General features: G+C 40.8%; 3 protein-coding genes across 8 annotated transcripts in view; 1 reads left to right on the forward strand and 2 right to left on the reverse strand.

Annotated features, from left to right (window-relative positions):
• The window catches only part of LOC148426578 (alpha-1,3/1,6-mannosyltransferase ALG2-like), a 68815-nt gene extending 54378 nt beyond the window's left edge, over positions 1–14437 (forward strand). For 5 of the 6 annotated variants that reach the window (XM_088411210.1, XM_088411209.1, XM_088411211.1 and 2 more), the window contains 4 exons: positions 10875–11046; positions 11119–11256; positions 11500–11667; positions 13063–14437. In XM_088411210.1, coding sequence (XP_088267336.1) covers positions 10876–11046; positions 11119–11256; positions 11500–11667; positions 13063–13803 — 1218 coding nt within the window. In that variant the 5' untranslated portion in view covers position 10875 and the 3' untranslated portion in view covers positions 13804–14437. Of the gene's footprint in view, positions 1–10276; positions 10404–10874; positions 11047–11118; positions 11257–11499; positions 11668–13062 lie in introns of those variants that run through there. The other variant, XM_088411208.1, reaches the window with a different exon arrangement.
• Positions 4582–9977, reverse strand: LOC148426579 (protein transport protein Sec61 subunit beta-like). The gene is made up of 4 exons (XM_088411215.1): positions 9831–9977; positions 9378–9475; positions 7333–7437; positions 4582–5188 (listed from the first exon to the last, which is right to left on the reverse strand). The coding sequence occupies exons 1-4, from the start codon at positions 9831–9833 to the stop codon at positions 5101–5103; spliced, it is 294 nt and encodes a 97-aa protein (XP_088267341.1). The 5' UTR covers positions 9834–9977; the 3' UTR covers positions 4582–5100.
• Positions 14438–14514: 77 nt separating the features above from the next.
• Positions 14515–16889, reverse strand: LOC148426580 (phospholipase A and acyltransferase 4-like). Its single transcript, XM_088411214.1, has 4 exons — positions 16836–16889; positions 16596–16719; positions 16208–16509; positions 14515–14687 (listed from the first exon to the last, which is right to left on the reverse strand). The coding sequence occupies exons 1-4, from the start codon at positions 16887–16889 to the stop codon at positions 14598–14600; spliced, it is 570 nt and encodes a 189-aa protein (XP_088267340.1). The 3' UTR covers positions 14515–14597.
• Between the last annotated feature and the right edge of the window lie 1932 nt (positions 16890–18821).

Raw genomic sequence — 18821 nt, forward strand, 5'->3', positions numbered from 1 at the left:
GCGTACCCCGCCCAACTTTCTGCTTTCTGAACTATGGAATTGACCACGGCGCACGGCGTCAGAGCAGATATTTCTGCTCACGCACGGCCCATGTCTTCATATTCGGAGGATATTTAATCGTGAACTGAAGTGGCTTGGGCTGGCTGTCGGCTGCATATCCGTCTTGTGAGGGTGTGATTGAGATCGTTTACGTTGTCGCTTTCCAGTGATGGAGAATTTACCTCTGACTGACTAACTAAATCAAGTCTCGAACAAACTGTGCAAAAAAAGAGGAGCCAGGATCATTTGTCATCTACAGCTGAGCTATTTCTTAAACCCAGTTTCCACCCTTTCTGTGTAGAGTTTGCATGTTCTCCCTGTGCCCATGTGGCTTCTCTCCGGGCACTCCGGCTTCCTCCCACACCCCACAAACATACATGACAGGTGTATTAGATACACTAAATTGTCCTTAGGTGTGATTGCATGCGTGAAAGGTTGTTTGTCCCTGTGTGCCCTTGCAACAGTTCTGGGTGTTCCCCGCCAACGGCCTGTAGACAGCGGTGTATAGGCACCAGCAATTTGATGTTAGCATTAAGGTTGTAACGTAATAGTGTAGAAAAAATGAAGCTCTGCGTGATGAGTTACTGGATACATCGTGTGTCTTCAGCGTGTTAAGATGACATGATTAGCATATTTGTGTGATCAAAGCTCCAGTAATGACTTAATTGCATGCCACATCAGACAGCATCGACTGTGGCTGTGTGCTTCTTAAGTTGAAGCGTCAAGTGTCAAATACGGTTCTCGTCTACCACCCTTTATTTTTGGGACGTCCCTCGGGATTCACCCGCTCGCCTATCGGCAATCGATCCCAGCCGCCTATCCGTTCCACGCTTTACCAACCGTGTGATCCGCACAAAAATAATCACAAATATTTGCGCGCGCACGATGGCGAAGTCACGCTCACCTCAAGAAGAGGTGATCCACAACGGGGAAATGCGGAAGGAGTGACAAGGCCCAAATCATCTTTGAGGTGCTTGAGTTCACCTGCAGGGAGGAGCATTTGTGGTCAGCGGCGTTTGTGACGGATGAGACAAAGCAAAACTGTCTCTGTCATACTGCAAATGTCTTTACTGGGTGTTTGTCTGGCTCAGAAAAAAAATAGATCAATAAAATCAGACGACAGTTTTAAACATTTTCATTTAATCCAAACTGTGGTCTCACGAAGACCCGCATTTCCTAAATCTAGACACACATCGAAGCGCATTACAAGAAATAAAAGTTTTTGTTCAAAAATTTGCATACTAGAGATGAGTCACACTGTCGCTGTTACGTAAATAGCAGTTAAGTGGCTGTTGCTTGGCTGGAGCCTTTATGTTTATCACAGTGCAGGTACATAAACAAAACAACATTCGTGGCATGCGAATTTAAAACATCATCAAGGCAGGTCAACAAGGAAGTGGGACTGCGTGAATATGCAAAGGATCTCATTGGGAACTTTTTGGTGAAATGTGTTGTGCGTGATTGAGCGCAAACAAATAGTTTTACAAGAAGAAAAGCAAAATCAAATGGGGGATTAGCAGGTTGGGGTGGGATTATAATCCTAGTTATCTATTCATATTATATTCATTCCGGCTCATAGAAAGTGAACGGATAGGTGTCTGGAAAGCTGGAGAATCCGAAAAAAAAAAGTAAAAATGCTAAGAAGCATTAGCCTCTTAAATGTGACAAATATGTACAAATCAGGTCAAATTAAAGCAGGTTATTTACTTTTTTTTGACAATTGCATGGAATGAAAAGCTATCATTTGATGCTACATCAGATTATTTGATTGATTTCAGCTGTGAAAAATGGTTTTGAAATCCAAACAAATATGAGATTGAGACGTCCTACAACAAATAGTGTTCAAGTTTAAATACACTGATTTTTTTTTTTTTTGCCCATTTCTTTGCATAAAGCTGTTTGGTAACTGGCATTACTGGCAACACCTCTTTGGTTGCTCATTCATATAAGCCACAGATATTAAATAACAATGTGCGTGTCTTTGAAAAGGTTAAAATAAAATCCCATTGACGGGATCCGTATGTACGCATAAGTCTTAAAAGCACTGCGCAGGTTGATTGCGCGAATGCATTATATTACTTAACAGATTCGCTGCCAGCCCTTTTAAAAATGATTTTTGACTTATATATCTGTCAATGTGCTTGCCCAGTAAGTAATGGGTCATTGACATTATTTTTTGGGAGGTTGTTTAATTACACTTTTGGCTGTATTTTCCATCAGGTTTTTTTTTCACTGTCATAAAGGAGGGCGAAAAAAATATATTGAAATGAATATTTGGACCCTTTTATTTTTCTGTTTTGTATGTTAAGTATAGTATCTTTTCATGTTTAGAAAAATACCTAACTTTCATCTATTATTAGCTATTGTTTAAGCATTTTCTTTTTATGTATAAAATGTATATCTTTTTTTTTATTTATAAAAAAGTGCACTGGAGAGCAGAAAAACTAAACCCTGGGTGAAAAAAAGTAGTCCATCATTAAAGTGATAATGTTGTGCTTTATTTTTTGCTGTTTCATATGTTAAGCATTGTTTAATGATTAGAAAAGTGTCTAAATGTAGTGTATTATTAACAATTATTTAAAGACTCTTTATTTTCAACTAATTAACAATTCAAAGAAAACACACAAAAGATTGTAAATTAATTTTCAATGTAACGACAGTCACATTTATTATTAATAGGGATGCAACAAAACTAAAATGCTTGGCCGAAATTGAAAACCAAAAATGAGAAACACTCGGCCGAAAACTGAAATACTGAAAGAAGAAACAGATTAAAATTCTTTGCGGCAGCCAATCGGGAATGAGCTGTAATGTCACAACTCTACAGGTCTTTACATTGATCAATAAAAATGAAACAAAACTGCAAACTATGGCTCAGAATTTTAATCTTGTGCAATGTTTTAACCTTTGTTAAAAGGGGACTCATTTTAATGTTTCATTTTTTTGGGAAGCGTTATATGACGTACAGTATTTATATAAAACAGACATCTTTTTTTCTTTATTTTGATTCATTGACATACCAAGACTTATTTGATCAGGTTTTGCAAACGTGAAAAGTGACGAGATTGACCATTTATTGTAATTGAGTTTCTTTCTTTTTTAAATGAGTTAGCTTTTATAAATTGATAGAAAGAAGACCACATTATTTTGACATCCTAGTATCTGTGTCTGTGGGAGGGGGGGGTTAGAGAAACGCTTTTGCGTTGAATAGTGTAATTGCACATCTGCACCACTAGGTAGTGCTATTGTGCTCTCATTGTCAAAGTCAGGGAGTTCTGAAACGTTTTCAATTGCTGTCATTTTCTAAAATCAATGATTAATGTAATTTAGAAAAAAAAGATAAAGTACAACGTTTTGTACCTTTTTCTTCTGCGAACAATATTACATTTTTTTCAGATTCAGATTAAGGTTTAACTTGTATAGAGCCTGTAAAAAATAATTTACAGAAAGATGTAAATGCCTTTTTTCTTTTATTAATCATCTTATAAATAGAGTCACCGCAGCAAGGGGTGTGTGTGAATTTTTTTCTCTTTACTTGGGTTAGGGTTTTGCATTTTGACTGATAGTCCTGTGTGATTTGCTGAACATGTGGCAATTAAGAAGATTATATTCCGATTCCTGAATGAGCTTTCCACCACTAACAGGGCATTGGCCATGACGCTAGGATTTCACGGCTACAGGTCACAACGCTCCACGTGCAGCCTGCAGTCGGCCCTCGCACTGAAGGGACAGCTCCTCCATATTTAATTGATACGTTGAATTATTCTGGCTCGGTGCCGTGTTGTGCCACCGCGAATTGGGCCGTTGAGTTCAGTGTGTGTGTGGGGACAGAGGGGCGAGAGGAAGCCTTGTGCGGCAGGATAGTGCCCGAGTTTGCCACGAACGCTGGAGGCCTCTGGGAAAGCAGAACCATAGCAACAGAATGAATTAATGAACAGGGCCCAAGAGCTACGTTTAACACAACCAACAAGCGCTTGAGCGTGCACACACACACGCGCACGCACGCACACACGCACACACACCGTGACAGCTGGTGGTTTCATATTCAACATACCGCTAACCTGGTGATGCAGGTTTGCCTTGAACTGCGTTTATGAAGACAAAACATAATACGTTATAAACTTCTAGAAAATTCTCAAATGGCCCTGGGAACACCTAAAGTCGTTTTGGTTGCGCAAGTTTGTTTCTGGTTGTCACTGATTGTAAAATCATATTTTATGATGAATGACTGAAAGATAGTGATTGGGCTTTAGGGCTATTTGAACATGGTGAAAAAGTTCACTAGTCAGTAAATGAAAAAAAAAACAAAAAAAAAAAAGTCCCAGGCAGCTCTGGCGTGTTAAACCAGTGAGATTTAGAGTAGTCTAGAGTGCCCCCCTCAGGAGGTATATGTGCAAACATGCTATAATGTATTTTAAAATTTATAAAATTAAGTTAAGAAATATGCTTAAATTGGCTCAAATATATGAACCACTTTTTTGAAAGGCAGGGAGGCTTTATTGTGTAATGCAACCAATTTAGCATTAAAAGAAAAATGACAGATTAAGTTCCTTTTTTTAATTGCACAATAAAAATGTTTTGCTCAAATTACAATTGCTTATTATAAAATCAGCATTTCGTTTTGCGGTGTATGATGACTGAATTTCAAACATGCCACAGAAACTTAAAAAAAAACTGTTTAGAAAATTGCCAGGGCTAGGACAAATGACTTTGCTATCCATTTTGAACATGTTGAGTACACAGTTTCTTGTTTGTGATTATTTATTTCTTTTTATATACTGCAACCAATATGTTTAGCAAATAACAAAGAATGCTGCTCCCCAAAAATTCATTTGAGGCATATGACACGTCCTTGAGCACCGCACTGAGCATCCGCCTTGCGTTTGAAACAAAAACGCCACGTGGATGACAGGCATCGCTAGTGCTGAAAATGTCTTGCGTAAAAATCCAGCTTGCACGCTTCGTGCAAGTGGGCGGGGAAGTCGGATGGGGTCATCTGGGGTTTGGTCCTGGTCCGATGTGTTAAGATGGCGGCGGGTCAGACGTCTTCAGGCTGGGGGCTTAAGAGCGGGTATATTTACCCCAGATGTGTAGCATAAAGACGGAGGCGATGAAGAGCAGACTCATCACCAACACCGGCACCGGGCCGCTGTCACAAGAAACACGCAGGCATTAGTAGAGGAACTCATTCGCCCATCATAACCATCATAACATCATAACATTACCAGCTGTTTGGTAAGAAATACGATACGTTCGTTTAACTGGTCTATTTGTTCCCCTGGCGATGATTGGAGGCTGCGATAGCATGTGTTGGAAACACACAAAAAGTGTATCTTTTCAAGCTGCGAACACTTGTGCCAAGTTCACCTTGCCTCACCTGTAATATTCTACTGTATATGACAACCACATGCCAGAGCCAGACGGGGTGCGGTTTAACCCTCACAATGACAAGTATTTAAATGACTCATATATAACGTGGGAAAAAAAAAAAAATCTTAAGAGGAAGCACTCCGTGGGAGATCAATAATTTGGATGTTTGATGTTGACCACATCGTCCAACCCGACGGTAACGAAATCACTATCACAAGTTACAGAAGGGAACCTGCAAAACACCGCCTTTTTCTGAGGCATGGAGGAGACGCAACTGTACCCAAAAAGGGAACAGTTGCTAAACAGGTGTTTGCTTTGTTTAGTTTTTTTTGCTTTATTGAGTTTTGGGGAAAAACAAACAAACAAAAAAAAACACCAGTTAATTTTCCGATCGTATTGAATTAAATAGCATTTGTTTCAGCCCAATGCATTTGAAAAGGGACTGTCTTGGTACCAAATCCCCTCGAAAGGCAGGTTAGATATACTTTTTAACTTCCTTTTCAGCTCCCAGATTGCGTGGCAGAAATAATAAATGAAGTTTTACTGACTTTACACACCTGTAATCTAACTACACAAACACATTAGTCATGTGTTTGTGTAGCCATTTAACACATTTATATTGCACTGTGTGTGCGTGTTTTTTTAGACAAGCTGTGGCTTTCGGTAGTAACTTTAGGTAGTAGTGACCGACAAGTCTACCTTGCATTGCTCACTTAAGCAACGCTTGTAAAAATTTAAGATTAACACCTACGTTTAACTACGCGCCCAAATTACAGTAACCTTTGGACAATAAATACCATTGTACAACACAAATGATTACCATGCAAATGGTGTGTCTAAGTGTCACTCACCAGTCCAGTTATTAAGGTTTTACGACGGCGCCGGTTTGAGCTTGGAATAAATTAATGCAATTTGCATATTCGCCTCGGATAAACTGGTTTTAAAATTGGAACAATTTGGGAGTCAACCAGCATCACAGAATGCATTGTGTTCAACTTTGGAGGTTTGCCTGTATTTCATTTAAGGAGCCATGGAGTATTAAGCCAGTCGTTCATTAAAAGTCATCACTTTGCAATTAATAATTACACAAATAAAATTTAATGGAGAGTGCATACTTTTCTGTGCGGCTCACCTCCTGCCAAGCTAATGAGTTGAACGCGCACTCGCCGAGTGCATGTTGAGCGCATCTCTGAAAAGTGGCGAGCATGCAAACAAAATGTGTTCAGCGCCAACTTTTAAATGGTTTCTCATTAGGTTTCGAGTGCGCCCGAGAGTCTTCGTTTTATTGATGAGCCGCTGACACCAGGAGGGGCTCTCGACTCTGAAGGAGGGACTGGTTTGGGGGAGGGGGTGCATCGCCATGCCAACCTCCTCCTCCATCCCTCGCCCTCCCCCCGCCCCTGTCAGAAGGCTGTAATTGAGTTGACCTTTCGGAGTGGATCCTTTAATGAAGCTCCGCGAGCGCCGTCTAACGCGGGAACAAACGCGCACTCGATATACGGCGGCGTACGAGGAGTGTGCCCTCCTTCGACGCCTGAGACACACACTCGATAAGCAGCGCGCGCCATCGATCAACCACCGCTGCAGCTTGCGACCGGGAGATGGGATGTTTTATTTTTTTTTTTTTAAATAACATGCAGAGGGCTTGGCACAGGATAGAAAGTTATCACACTTTTCTGCCTAATTTCCATTCCAAGCGATTGTTTTATGCACTGGTGGGCACTTGCAGTAGCAGCTTTTACGACATAGCAGTTGAACAGTTAAGGATATTTAAACCGCCGTTACCATTTCATTACTTTTGTATTGCTTGACAGTAATTCGATGCTTAAGAATTGCAATTGTTTACATGCGGTATCCAAGCCTTGACAAAAATATCACAATGAGATTGCTTTTCAAAATCGTTTGGCGCTACAACAAACTTACACTTTGAGACCCGGTGAGTCCTCTGTGTAAAAGCGCCACATTCCCCCGGTACCGGCTGATCCAGTGGCCCTGCCTCCGCTGCGGGTACCGCTGCTGGTTGCTTTCCTGTGGCACACAAATTCAATGCATTATGAACGCTACTTATATGCGGTAGTGCATTCATATATTCTGTCAGACAAAATGTGAAATATTGGCGCGGCTTTTTTTTGGATAAGTGAAAGTGACCCTCTATATTTTTTCTTAGTAGTTATACAGTTCTTGAAGTATAGTCTGAAATGTAGGGCTGCCACGAATAATCGACGTTGTCAACAACGTTGATCACATATATGAGTGATTTCCCTACGGGGATGAATAAAGTATCTATCTATCTATCTATCTATCTATCTATCTATCTATTATTTTACACATCATTTACTCATTTCCATCCCGGCGCACGCTTTCTTACATCGGCTAGTTCCACAGAAAGTGTTTCGGCAGCACGTGCACAACGCGAGGCTCAGCGTCTCCTCATGATTTTGAAAACAAACAGTAGTGATTTTGCTGCTCATTTCAGGTCTGTTTGTGTAGAACAGCTGGGCTCTTACATCATATACCCATCAGGAGCTTCTGGAAATTGGGAGTGCAAAACTACAACCATTTTATCAGCGATCTTCACCGCAGCAGCACAAATTGAGCAAAAAAAACCCCAAAATTGTCAGGGATAAGCCACTGTAAGCCGCAAGTCGTAACATCACATATATAAACACGTTGCACATACTTCATATATACAATTATGCATACTGTATATACAATCATTTGTACATATATACCAAATTTACATATGTACAAGATCTTATACGTATTTATATTTTTAATACAATAGTGTTAAGCCTATTTTTGAGCACAGGCATTGTTTTATCGTTTCAGTAATATTTATTAGGTGTTCCATAAATTGACACCTTGAACAGATATACACATTTGCACAAACACAGAGAAAATACACTTTGTTCTCGCTCCCGAGTCGGATGAATGCGGCCCGGCTTGTTCAGACCGAACAGACCGAGCGTGTCAAAAGATCGGATACATATCGGATTTAGAACCAAATACCCAAGTGGCCTGGGTCAATTTTTAAAAAATCTGTGTCGGTCACACTGCCATCAAAAGATAAGATACAGGCCGGATAGTGACCAAAAAAAAAAAAAAATGCATTGTGTCACTTCAGGCCATAATATGAGGCTCGCTTAGGTGCCTCTATTTGAACAATATTTTGTATTAGGGCTGAGCATGGGAATATTGCAATGCATCATGTGCTGCTGTGAAGTGATGATACTTTGGGGGGGGCACTGAGGTTGCGAAAAGTGAAGCGCAAAGTAGCAAGGGAACAATGTACATTGATTATTATTACCTAAAATCTCATATAGATTAAACTGCAAGAAAAAAAAAATACTGACATCAATTCATTGGTAACTTTTGTGTGTGTGGATGAGGGGGCTAGGGTGGTGGTGGTGGTGGTGGTGGGGGGGTGGGGGGTGGGGGGGGCAATGTCAAGCGTTAAATAAAATTGTCACGACTTATCGCAGCATGTTACAACTTTTATCATGTAATTCTGTTGATCCCTTTTATCCTTTCATGTCCTTAGATCACCTCAATAATAAAATAGCCTCTTTAAAAGAGTCACACTTGTACGATCAATCAGTCCTCAGTGCAGCATGTGAAGGGAATTAAAAAACTATTAACGAATATGCCGATTGAGATAGCTGATATTAAAATAACAGCGAACTCATAACGCCTGAAGTGAAAAGCTCTATCTGGTGTTTTGATCTACTTGTAAAGAATGATGAATGGATGAAATCATACTGAGTTTGTTTAAAAGGCGTCAAGCCATGACACATTTGATCACCTCCAGAGCTGATTGGGTCAATCATGGGACTTAGAAAGGGACAAAGATTAGTGTTTGTGCAGATGACTGTTGTTACATTTTCACCATTACACAACCAGTCATTTGTTTGGATCTCTTCTTCATCATTCATTTAGCTATTACATTAATTTTTGTGAACTATGTGTACCTCTGTCTGACTGTGGAGCCTGCTGCACGAGGGGCGACTGTTTTACTGGGGGAACGGCCAGATGCCCCCACACTGGATGCACTTGCTGCTGGTCCAGGCTGAAAGACAGTTACAGCAACATTTACAGTACACATCATTACGCTTACAAAAAAAAAAAAAAAAAAAAAAACAGTGGTTAACAGAAGCCTAACACTTAAAAGCAATGCTGATCACAACGAATCCCTAAAGCTTATAAAAAGCAATTGACATGCACAGCCTCTTGTATTTGTATTCCATGCTTTAAACTTAGAGTTACTTCGTAGTTAAGAGAAGTGATCATTTGCTTGTGGGGAAAGCCACGTACACAAACGTTGAGCTTAGGGGAGCAGACGTGCTAACGGATAGCAAAACGCCCATATGTTTTTAGTACGCCGCTTCCATTCAGGGGGAAGAATACAAGTAAACGCATCTTACCATTTTGTTTTATTCGTGTTGGTGCGAGTTGATCGGGTCCACGACTTTCTGTCAACGATGATATTCACTTCCGAAGACGTTTGTCAGGTCTGAATGAAGTGGTCCTAATTTGAGAAGGGACCTGCAAACGCTGACGCTTGTCTAAAAAGGACACGAATGCAAAATTCTAGGACCCGTGTAGGTGCTAAAAAAGATGCCTGTCAATAACATAACGTTCGACAAAAAAGTGAGGACACATAGACGACGTCCTACACAATTGTGTAAACGGTTTAGTAAAAAAAAACATTTTCACAACAATATTTGTACTATTTTCCGTATTATACTATTTCCATGCGTGTTTTCTACATAGGCTAAATGAAGAATCCTCCCGCGTATGTGTGACGTGTCTTTTGCGAGACAAATGATTGTCAATGGGGAAACAAGCGCCATTTTGGCGCAAGCCGGACTTTTTGCTTGCAGTATCTCAAGGATGAATTTAGAGCCACAATGGTGGCGACGTTCTTTGTTTCAAGGTATATGTTCTGTCCGAAGCAGGGAGAACATTATCACAGTTATTGGAAAAGCTAACAGAAGGTAAACGCTATAATGTTTAGTATTTAATGCAAACGTTGGACCACAGTGTGGATGTAATGTTCGCTCTCGAAAACTGCATGCATTTTATAAACAACGTTTCATTTATTTCTTTTAAATATTTTTTTTAGTCATGCAGGTATGCTCATATTAATGTGCTGCACTACACTGTACTTTTATTCATGGCAATGTTTGTATTTACTCTTTACTCCTATCGCTGTTTGTTTATTGTTCATCAATAGCGAGTTATTGAAAATATGTGAAATTAATGCTATTTTACTGTCCATTAAGTCTTTTAGACACTTTTTGACACAACTTAAAACACTTGTTAAACCATGGGGGTGTAGCTGGTATGTATTTTACTTGAGTTTTTTTTTTTTTTTTTTTTTAATCTGAAGGCTATATGTCTGTGTCTGAAAGCTTTTTAAGTTATTACTAGTACTGCCCTATATTGGTATACGTACTTATGTCCAGGATGGTGCAGGTGGTGTTTCTGCATCCAGACCTTGGTATAGGAGGAGCAGAGCGTCTGGTCGTTGATGCTGCCGTTGCCCTTAAGTCGAAAGGATGTAATGTCCAGATCTGGACTGCCCACTATGACCCGGCCCACTGTTTCTCTGAGACGCTTGACCCAGACCTACCTGTGGTAAGCAAGCATGCGGATAAATGTATACATTTTTAGTAGTTAATTTGGTTTCGTCCACTCCATTTCCATCAGGTTTGTGTTGGTGATTGGCTGCCCACCAATGTTTTTGGTTACCTCCATGCCGTGTGTGCTTACCTGAGGATGATCTTCGTGGCTTTCTATTTGATTTTCCTCAGCGGGCAAGAGTATGATGTCATTTTTTGTGATCAGGTGAGTTTTTTTTTTTGTTTTTAATTTCATTTATATTTTATCATGTTTAGTTTTTTTTTTTATCTAAAGAAGCGAGGTAGACATTTTTCTTCTAATGAAATACTAATCCATCCAGTGCAGTCCATTCAGAACCCTCTCTTACTCTTAGCACTCCTGTGTCATTTCTCTGTAAAAAGGGCATTTCTTGATCTGCCTATTGGGTTATAAATAAACTTTTATGTTTATTTTTAAATCAAACCCCAGGTGTCTGCATGTATTCCAGTGTTGAGGCTGTCCCGTCATAGAAAGAAGATTTTATTCTATTGTCACTTCCCGGATCAGCTGCTGACTCAAAGGAAATCAGCCCTCAAGAAGCTTTACCGTGCTCCCATTGACTTCCTGGAGGAGTGCACCACTGGCATGGCTGATATGGTACGCGCATTCAGATTTGTCTCTGTTGGGTCCCCAGGACTTGGAATACTAAAAAATTATGAGGCTCAACAGAAATGTTTGGAGTCTCAAACGTTGCACAGTGAAAAGAACAAATGCATTATTATATGTGTATATGTTTTGCTTGTAAATGAATATATCACCATAACATTTAATCAAAAACGGATCCAAATATAGCAAATATAAGCAGTTTAGACTTTGATAAGTTCAGAAATGCTACTTTTGTACCCCAAAAAATGTTTGGCTATATGTCCCTTTACGGAAATGCTCATTTCTGTAAGCTATTTTTTTTACATCTATCTCTAGAAGCAATGCACAGCTAAAGAAGCTGATAAAATAGCATTCATTGCTGGGGTTGTACTGGATCCCAATTCAGGCGTAGCTTAGCAGAGGAAAGGGCAAATGAATGAATACAAAAAGGAACCTAATTACTAAATCAAATCATACAATTAATACCTAAATAATGTTCTTTGAATGGCTCGCTAAATAGTTCTACTCCTGTCCTAACTAACTAACTAACTAACTAACTAACTAACTAACTAACTAACTAACTAACTAACTAACTAAACTACAGCATTACCTTGTACCTTGACCAAGCTCAGAACTGTGGAAAAGAATAGCACTCTAGTGTGTTAAAGGGGTTTAAACACCCACAGATTTTTTTTTCCCCTGGCATTTTATTTTTGGAGTGTGCCCCCACCAATGCAATAATAATAAGAGTCATTTATACATGTGGTTTTGCTGTCCCCTCGACACTGTGTATGAATACCCATACACAATATTAATCAGTTTGTCATGTTTTGACCAGTGAGGCTGCATAGGACACATTATTGTAAAGAAAATGTTTTGGTTGACTTCCGTTTAATGGGCGTGGCCTCGTGAGTGGAGAAGTTATGATTGATCGTTACCTGAGCCCTGAGCAACTGTGATCTTATTTTCACTTGAGTGGCAAAGTAGCCACCCTGTGAAATGGATAAAAAATTAAAACATGTGCATTCTAAGTCATATTCCACAAATGCAATATTTCAGAATGCCATGTGTAGACTGGTAGGAGTGCATAGAACATATTATTGTAAAGAAAATTTTGGATTTGACTTCCCCTTTAGGTACATTGGAGACTGTGGCTGGCTTTGCCCACTTGCCAGGCCATTCATTTTCTTCAATTACTCAATTTTCTTTCACTTCCATCAGATTGTAAGTTTGGCTCGCCACGCCAAAGCAAAAAAAAAAAAAAAAAAAAAAAAATCGACCGGGGGACGCCTTGTAACTTTAAACAAAATTCATGAATTGGGGCAGTCACGAGTCAAGGTACCACTGTAACGATAGTAAATCCAATTTTTTTAGGGGTCCTCCTGATGTAACTTTACTTGCATGTAGATTCTGGTAAACAGCCAGTTCACCGCAGGAGTCTTCAGGGAGACCTTTCGGAGTCTCAGGGGGGTCCAGACAGACGTTCTCTATCCCTCCCTCAACACGCACACCTTCGACCAGCCGCCGACAGAAGCGCAAGGTCCGTGGGGGCTGCTCCCCGAGGGAACCTCCCACCTGTTCCTCTCGCTCAACCGATACGAGCGAAAGAAGAATCTGGGCCTGGCCCTGCGAGCCCTGGCGGCGCTGAGGGTCGCGCTTGCCCCGGGCCGGCGAGCGGGGGTTCACCTGGTGGTGGCGGGGGGCTACGACGACCGAGTCGGCGAGAACGTGGAGCACTACGGCGAGCTGCGGGAGCTGGCATCGCAGCTCCACTTGGAGGACCACGTGACTTTCTTGCGCTCGCCCTCGGATTCGGTCAAGGTGGCGCTGCTGCGGGGCAGCCACGCGGTGCTGTACACACCCAGCAGGGAGCATTTTGGCATCGTTCCCGTGGAAGCCATGTACTGCTGCTGCCCCGTTATCGCCGTGAACTCCGGGGGGCCCCTGGAGAGCGTGGCGGATGGCGAGACGGGCTTCTTGTGCGAGCCTACGGCCGAGGCCTTCTCTAAGGCCATGGCCAGGTTGGTACTGGAGCCGCAGCTCCGCAGGGACATGGGACAAGCTGGCAGGAAGCGGGTGCAAGATAAATTTTCTCTTCAGGCCTTCTCGCAGCAGCTTTACGGATACGTTGTCGGCCTCAGCCAGTGACAAGGCGAAAGTGTTCCTTTTTTTTTTTTTTTTTTTTTAAGCGCGGGGGAATGGGCACGTGACTGTGCATTTGTCTGGTGAAGTATGAGGCGGTTGCTGTATTACAAGGATTTAAGAGGACAATTAATCAGCGTTCCTTTGGAAGCGTTGCTCAGAACCGGACTTCTTCACCAATTATGAAGAAAACCCAAGTGTTTCCATACTATGCCGGTATGTGAACGTGTCGCAGCGCGGCAACCAAAAAATATTGATGAATACAGTGAAATGTCTCTTCCCCTTTATGGCCATCTTTATTAGCGGAGGAACGCAGTTATCATCAGGCAGCACACGCAGTCCTAAATCAATAAACGGGATGCTTTCCTCCACTTCCTGTCTGCCCGGAGCTTTTCTTCCAAAGACATTGGCCCGCTCCGTGACTCTTTCTGCTGCATGAAGGTTATTAGTAGATGATAGAGAGTGTTTGGCTTCATTAGAGGTCTGGCTCGTGGGCAGTATGCCGCTGTCTGGGTCATTATCAAGGAGGAGAATAGCAGAAGGTCACCGTGTCTGCGCAACAGCCTCCTCCACCCTTCTACTGTATAGAGATGTTCTTATTGACATTCCACAAGTCTTAATAAACTAGACGACTCATAAAGTTTCTCCAGCCGCTTTGTTGCAAAGTTTTGTCCGCCTTTATTGGGGTTTGGGCAGCCGACAAAGTATGTCCTTTACTGTCAGCGCATAGTTGAAATCCTGTCGCGCGGTAAAAGGTTTTATGGAGCTCGTTAGTGGGAGAAATAAGCAGATGTGAGTGCTTATGTTTCCGTCTCTATACGCTGCTTCATAATCAGTTCAAGAGTTTCAGTCGTCTTGGCGTGATCTCCAGTCGTTTTCTGGAAGGGAATCTGCAAAACAAAATATTAGTAGGAAAAATAATTACCATCGATAAGAATATCGGAATAGTAGTAAACTTCTGAAGATGAATGATAGAAACCACTTGGCAAAATACTATGCGTGTATACAATTGCGTAAACTGAATTAAGTTAGGCCTAATCCTAACATTTCACCTTGTCGTCACTATAACACTTAATTTGATTGGATTATAGTTTTAGTTCTATTTTTTGGAAGGCTGCAGGTTTTGCTCAGCGATTGTGCTCTCTTGTAAATCACAGGCATGGAGGACCACCAGAGCAGAATGATTTTTCATTTTACACAAAAGTTTATTCTTGCACCACTGTCAGGTCATCTGCTTTTAATACAATACCACTCAGAACTTTGGAAACACGGACTCAAATTAATGGGTTAGTGCTTTTATATACTCATTTTCAGCAGTGAAAAGTTATTATTTTGTCTGGAAATAATTTGATGACTAACATTTATATAAAATAACTGCATTTAAAAACACATTTTTTCTCTTGCTGTCAACTGAGAAAAACATCACATGCTGAGGGCTCAGGTTACAACCATTCACAGGTCAGCTTGTTATCACATGACCAACTGGTGAGACTTGATTGGTCGTTTCCCAAACCTACGGCTGATGTCATTTTCTGTTGATAGTATGTTTGAAAAAATGTTTTTAAATGTATTATTTGTACAAGAAAAACTATTAGGTCACCAAAATATGATCTTTTTACAGCTGAAAAAATGTTTAGTATATATTCAGTAGTTAAAAAAAAAAAAATCAAGTTATTGTCTCCTAAAATTGCACATCTGTGAACTGAAAGTCATCCAAAGTCAAAGCATCGTCCACATCATTAAGCTGACAGGGGAAAATACCAAGATGTGGGCAAAAAGTACCTACTTTGCAGAATCATTTTTCTTTGAAAAAAAAACCCCTACTTTTCTTTATTCATCATCATAGTGTTGATGACTTTTTCATCTACGTACAATTCAGAAAAGTCTGAATACTTTCCTTTAATGACAAATCAGAATTTACATGTATTTGTGGCAAGAAAGCAAAGTGCAGAGAGCCTCTGTCAAAAAAAAAAAAAAAATCCAGGGATTTTACCAATGAGCTGCTGTAAGATATAGACCATTTGTCATTAAAAAGGAATTCATTAAATTATTGTAAATTTCAAAAACGTGCCAATGAATGTGTTCTTAATGATCAACGGTATGTTATAAATACAATCACAGGTCTAGTTATCATTAAATTATATTACATGAAGGGTGGCAATTCTTTGGAGGCGGCCATGTTTGTTATAGCTACGGACAATGGTAAATACATGACCTGCAGCACCTCCAGCTGTCCGTAATGAAAAACGGTGTAAATCTTACACACTATCCCTTTAAATACCTCTAGTCTAGCTTTACTTTTTTTTTTTTTTTTTTTAACCAAGCATAACTTCTCTTTTTTTCTTTCACATATGAAGAATGTATGTTCTACGGACGCGTTAACGATTGCCGGTGTTCGACTGTCACCAACCTGCGTGCACACGGCTCGGCCGTAGCGAACAAACGTGGCAAAATGCTCGCTGTTGAAGTTGATCAGGTCGTATTTGAACTCCTGGTGCAGGAAAGTCTGACAGCGATGCATCATCTGCTCCGTTATGGATGGAGCCAGCTGGTGCTTGTCGTTGTTGACCCGGATGCGGGTTCCCGTCGGTACTCTGATATCAGAGATGGGCTGAGAGGTGACGGCGGTCTTCTTGAGAACGCCGTCACCTTTCGACCTGGGCAGCATATGCTGCACGAAGCTGCGGCACGCTTTCTGAGTCATGTTCTCGTCTTTTGGGGGAGCGGGGGAGAAGAAAAAACAAGTCTTGTCATGTAGCAGTTAAGACTTCAAACAAATTCACCATTTCTTCTCTCACCTCCCACTCCAAAATGAATCACATGACCTTGTCCCATATAAACTCCCCATAGAGACACCCCCAACCACGGGTGCACGAATTCTATCATGTCTCCGATCTCCGCTGTGGACACGCTCTTATCCACCTGCAGGGGAAAATCTTATAAATGTGTCAAATGTTTCTTTACCTCCGGATTCTCCCGCGAAAAAAGGTCAACCAGCTTAAAAGCAAATTGATTCGCTAAAACAAATGAAAGCGCACCTGCCGCCACTGCATTTGAGAGCGAACGCTGGCCCAGGTTGTCTGTCCGTCCATGGTGCATCCCCCGAGGACAACCAAGCAACTAAAGATGATTATTATTTAATGCTGTAATCAGTTTGTATTCCATGTGACACGCCTTCGTTATTTCCAGATAGCCTTGACTGACGCAGTTCAAAGATTGGCTGCTTAATATGTTACTTATTAGTCTTTGACAGTGGTTCTCAACCTTTTTGAATGATGTATCCCCTGTGAAATATGTTTCCATCCAAATAATCCTTAACCAGTGCAAAGCAGTTTGGGGTTTTAAAAAAAATGACTTTAAACAGGCCATCCGTGTTGGACTTATTAAACTTAAGAACCCTTCAAACTTCACTTATAACTGTCCTTAAGAAATAATCCCCAAAGTGTCCTCTTTTGAATTATAGGAGAGAGAATGTTATCAAAAGAAATTAATTATAAAAAAATATTTGTCCACAAAAAATAATCAACATAAAGTGTAAGACCGGTTCTTTTTCCACGGAAAAATATTAAACATAAAGTCTCTTCTTCAATTCCTCTTCTATTCACCTGACAAGTTAAGTCGAACCATTCTATTATGGAGGGAATCTGGCATTTAATTTCAAATAATGAAATTGAATAACCTAACTGACATAAAATTTAATCAATCCTAATATAACACAATATGTTTTCTGTAATCTGTATTGTGTACCTGTATTTGTCTGTATTTGGTACACGCAGCATCCACTTCAACCTGTTGAGCCTGGAACGGGACTCCTCCCACCTGCGGTCCCTTCTGAAGGTTTCTGATTTTCCCCAAATTGGGGTTTTTGAGTTTTTCCTTCCCCTCATGGGAACTTTGAGCAGGGGATGCTGTCGTGTACCTATAATCGAAAATATGTCTCTGAACAACTTTTTTTTCAAGCAAAGTCTCAACATGACCTCTTTAAGCCGTTTGATAAACAATGGCTCTAGTCTGACCGATCACTCGATTATATTAAAACATTTGCCGATTAATTCGATCAAAAATTTGACAGTTCTAAAAAAACTATGAAAAAATATGAACTCATAGAAGACCCCGTAGCCAATCGAGTCCTGATTAAAGTAAATGACCGTCCTGTAAGGAAAATCACACGGACAAAGTTTTACTCTAAAATAAATGCGCAAAGAATGAATTTTGAAGAAGAATGTCAAGGTAGGAGAGAAGATAGGGAGAAGGCGCAGCTGGCCGCCTGGCCTAGCGGTGCCCTGTGGTGAGGTTCTTATTGAGACGACGGCGCGTCTGAGTGACAGCGATAACCAGCACCCAGGTGCCACCGGCGCTCACCGTTTAATTAATTAATGAGACCGCAGGCTGGTTTTTCTAATTCCAACCATCCGGCATGGGGACTCGATAGGCCGGGATCGGTGAGGGCTGTTTTCGGGCTAAGAAGGAGATGATGTATGTGCCCTCCGTGGCTCTGTATCTGCTGCGTTGATGACACTCCGGGACCAGCTCCCCTTGTTAGTGCCGGACTATTAAATATGTGTAGAATATTTTTACTCCGACTTTTAATCACGCGTGATGATTGGGAGTTAATCATGGGCTAAATGAAGATGATGATGATGATGACGAGAACTACAAGGTTGCTACATCAATTCTTGATCCCGCTTTAATAACCAGGTCATGGACTCATGGCCCAGAAAAGACTAAACAGCCTGCAAGTTAGTGAGAAGGTGCTTAGAGCAGCATGCATGTTTCATTATTAAGAATGAGGTGGTCTACTAAAGGGAAAATTAACAATCTTTTATTGTCTACTTTGTTTTTCTGCTAGACGCTGTAAATAACGCAAGCCCGGTTTGAGCCTGATAAGTCAGGGAAATAACTTCACAAATCATGTTGAAAGCATTTTGTGAGCTGTGTTGGAACACCGAGCTTAGATTCTTGAAAAATCGGCGTAACGGAGTGCAGTTTCATCAAATTTTAGTTAAAAAAAGGCTCATTATTTA

This window comes from Hippichthys cyanospilos, chromosome 3, assembly GCF_059441005.1.
Source record: "Hippichthys cyanospilos isolate Australia breed blue-spotted pipefish chromosome 3, RoL_Hcya_1.0, whole genome shotgun sequence".
In the NCBI taxonomy this organism is placed as follows: domain Eukaryota; kingdom Metazoa; phylum Chordata; class Actinopteri; order Syngnathiformes; family Syngnathidae; genus Hippichthys; species Hippichthys cyanospilos.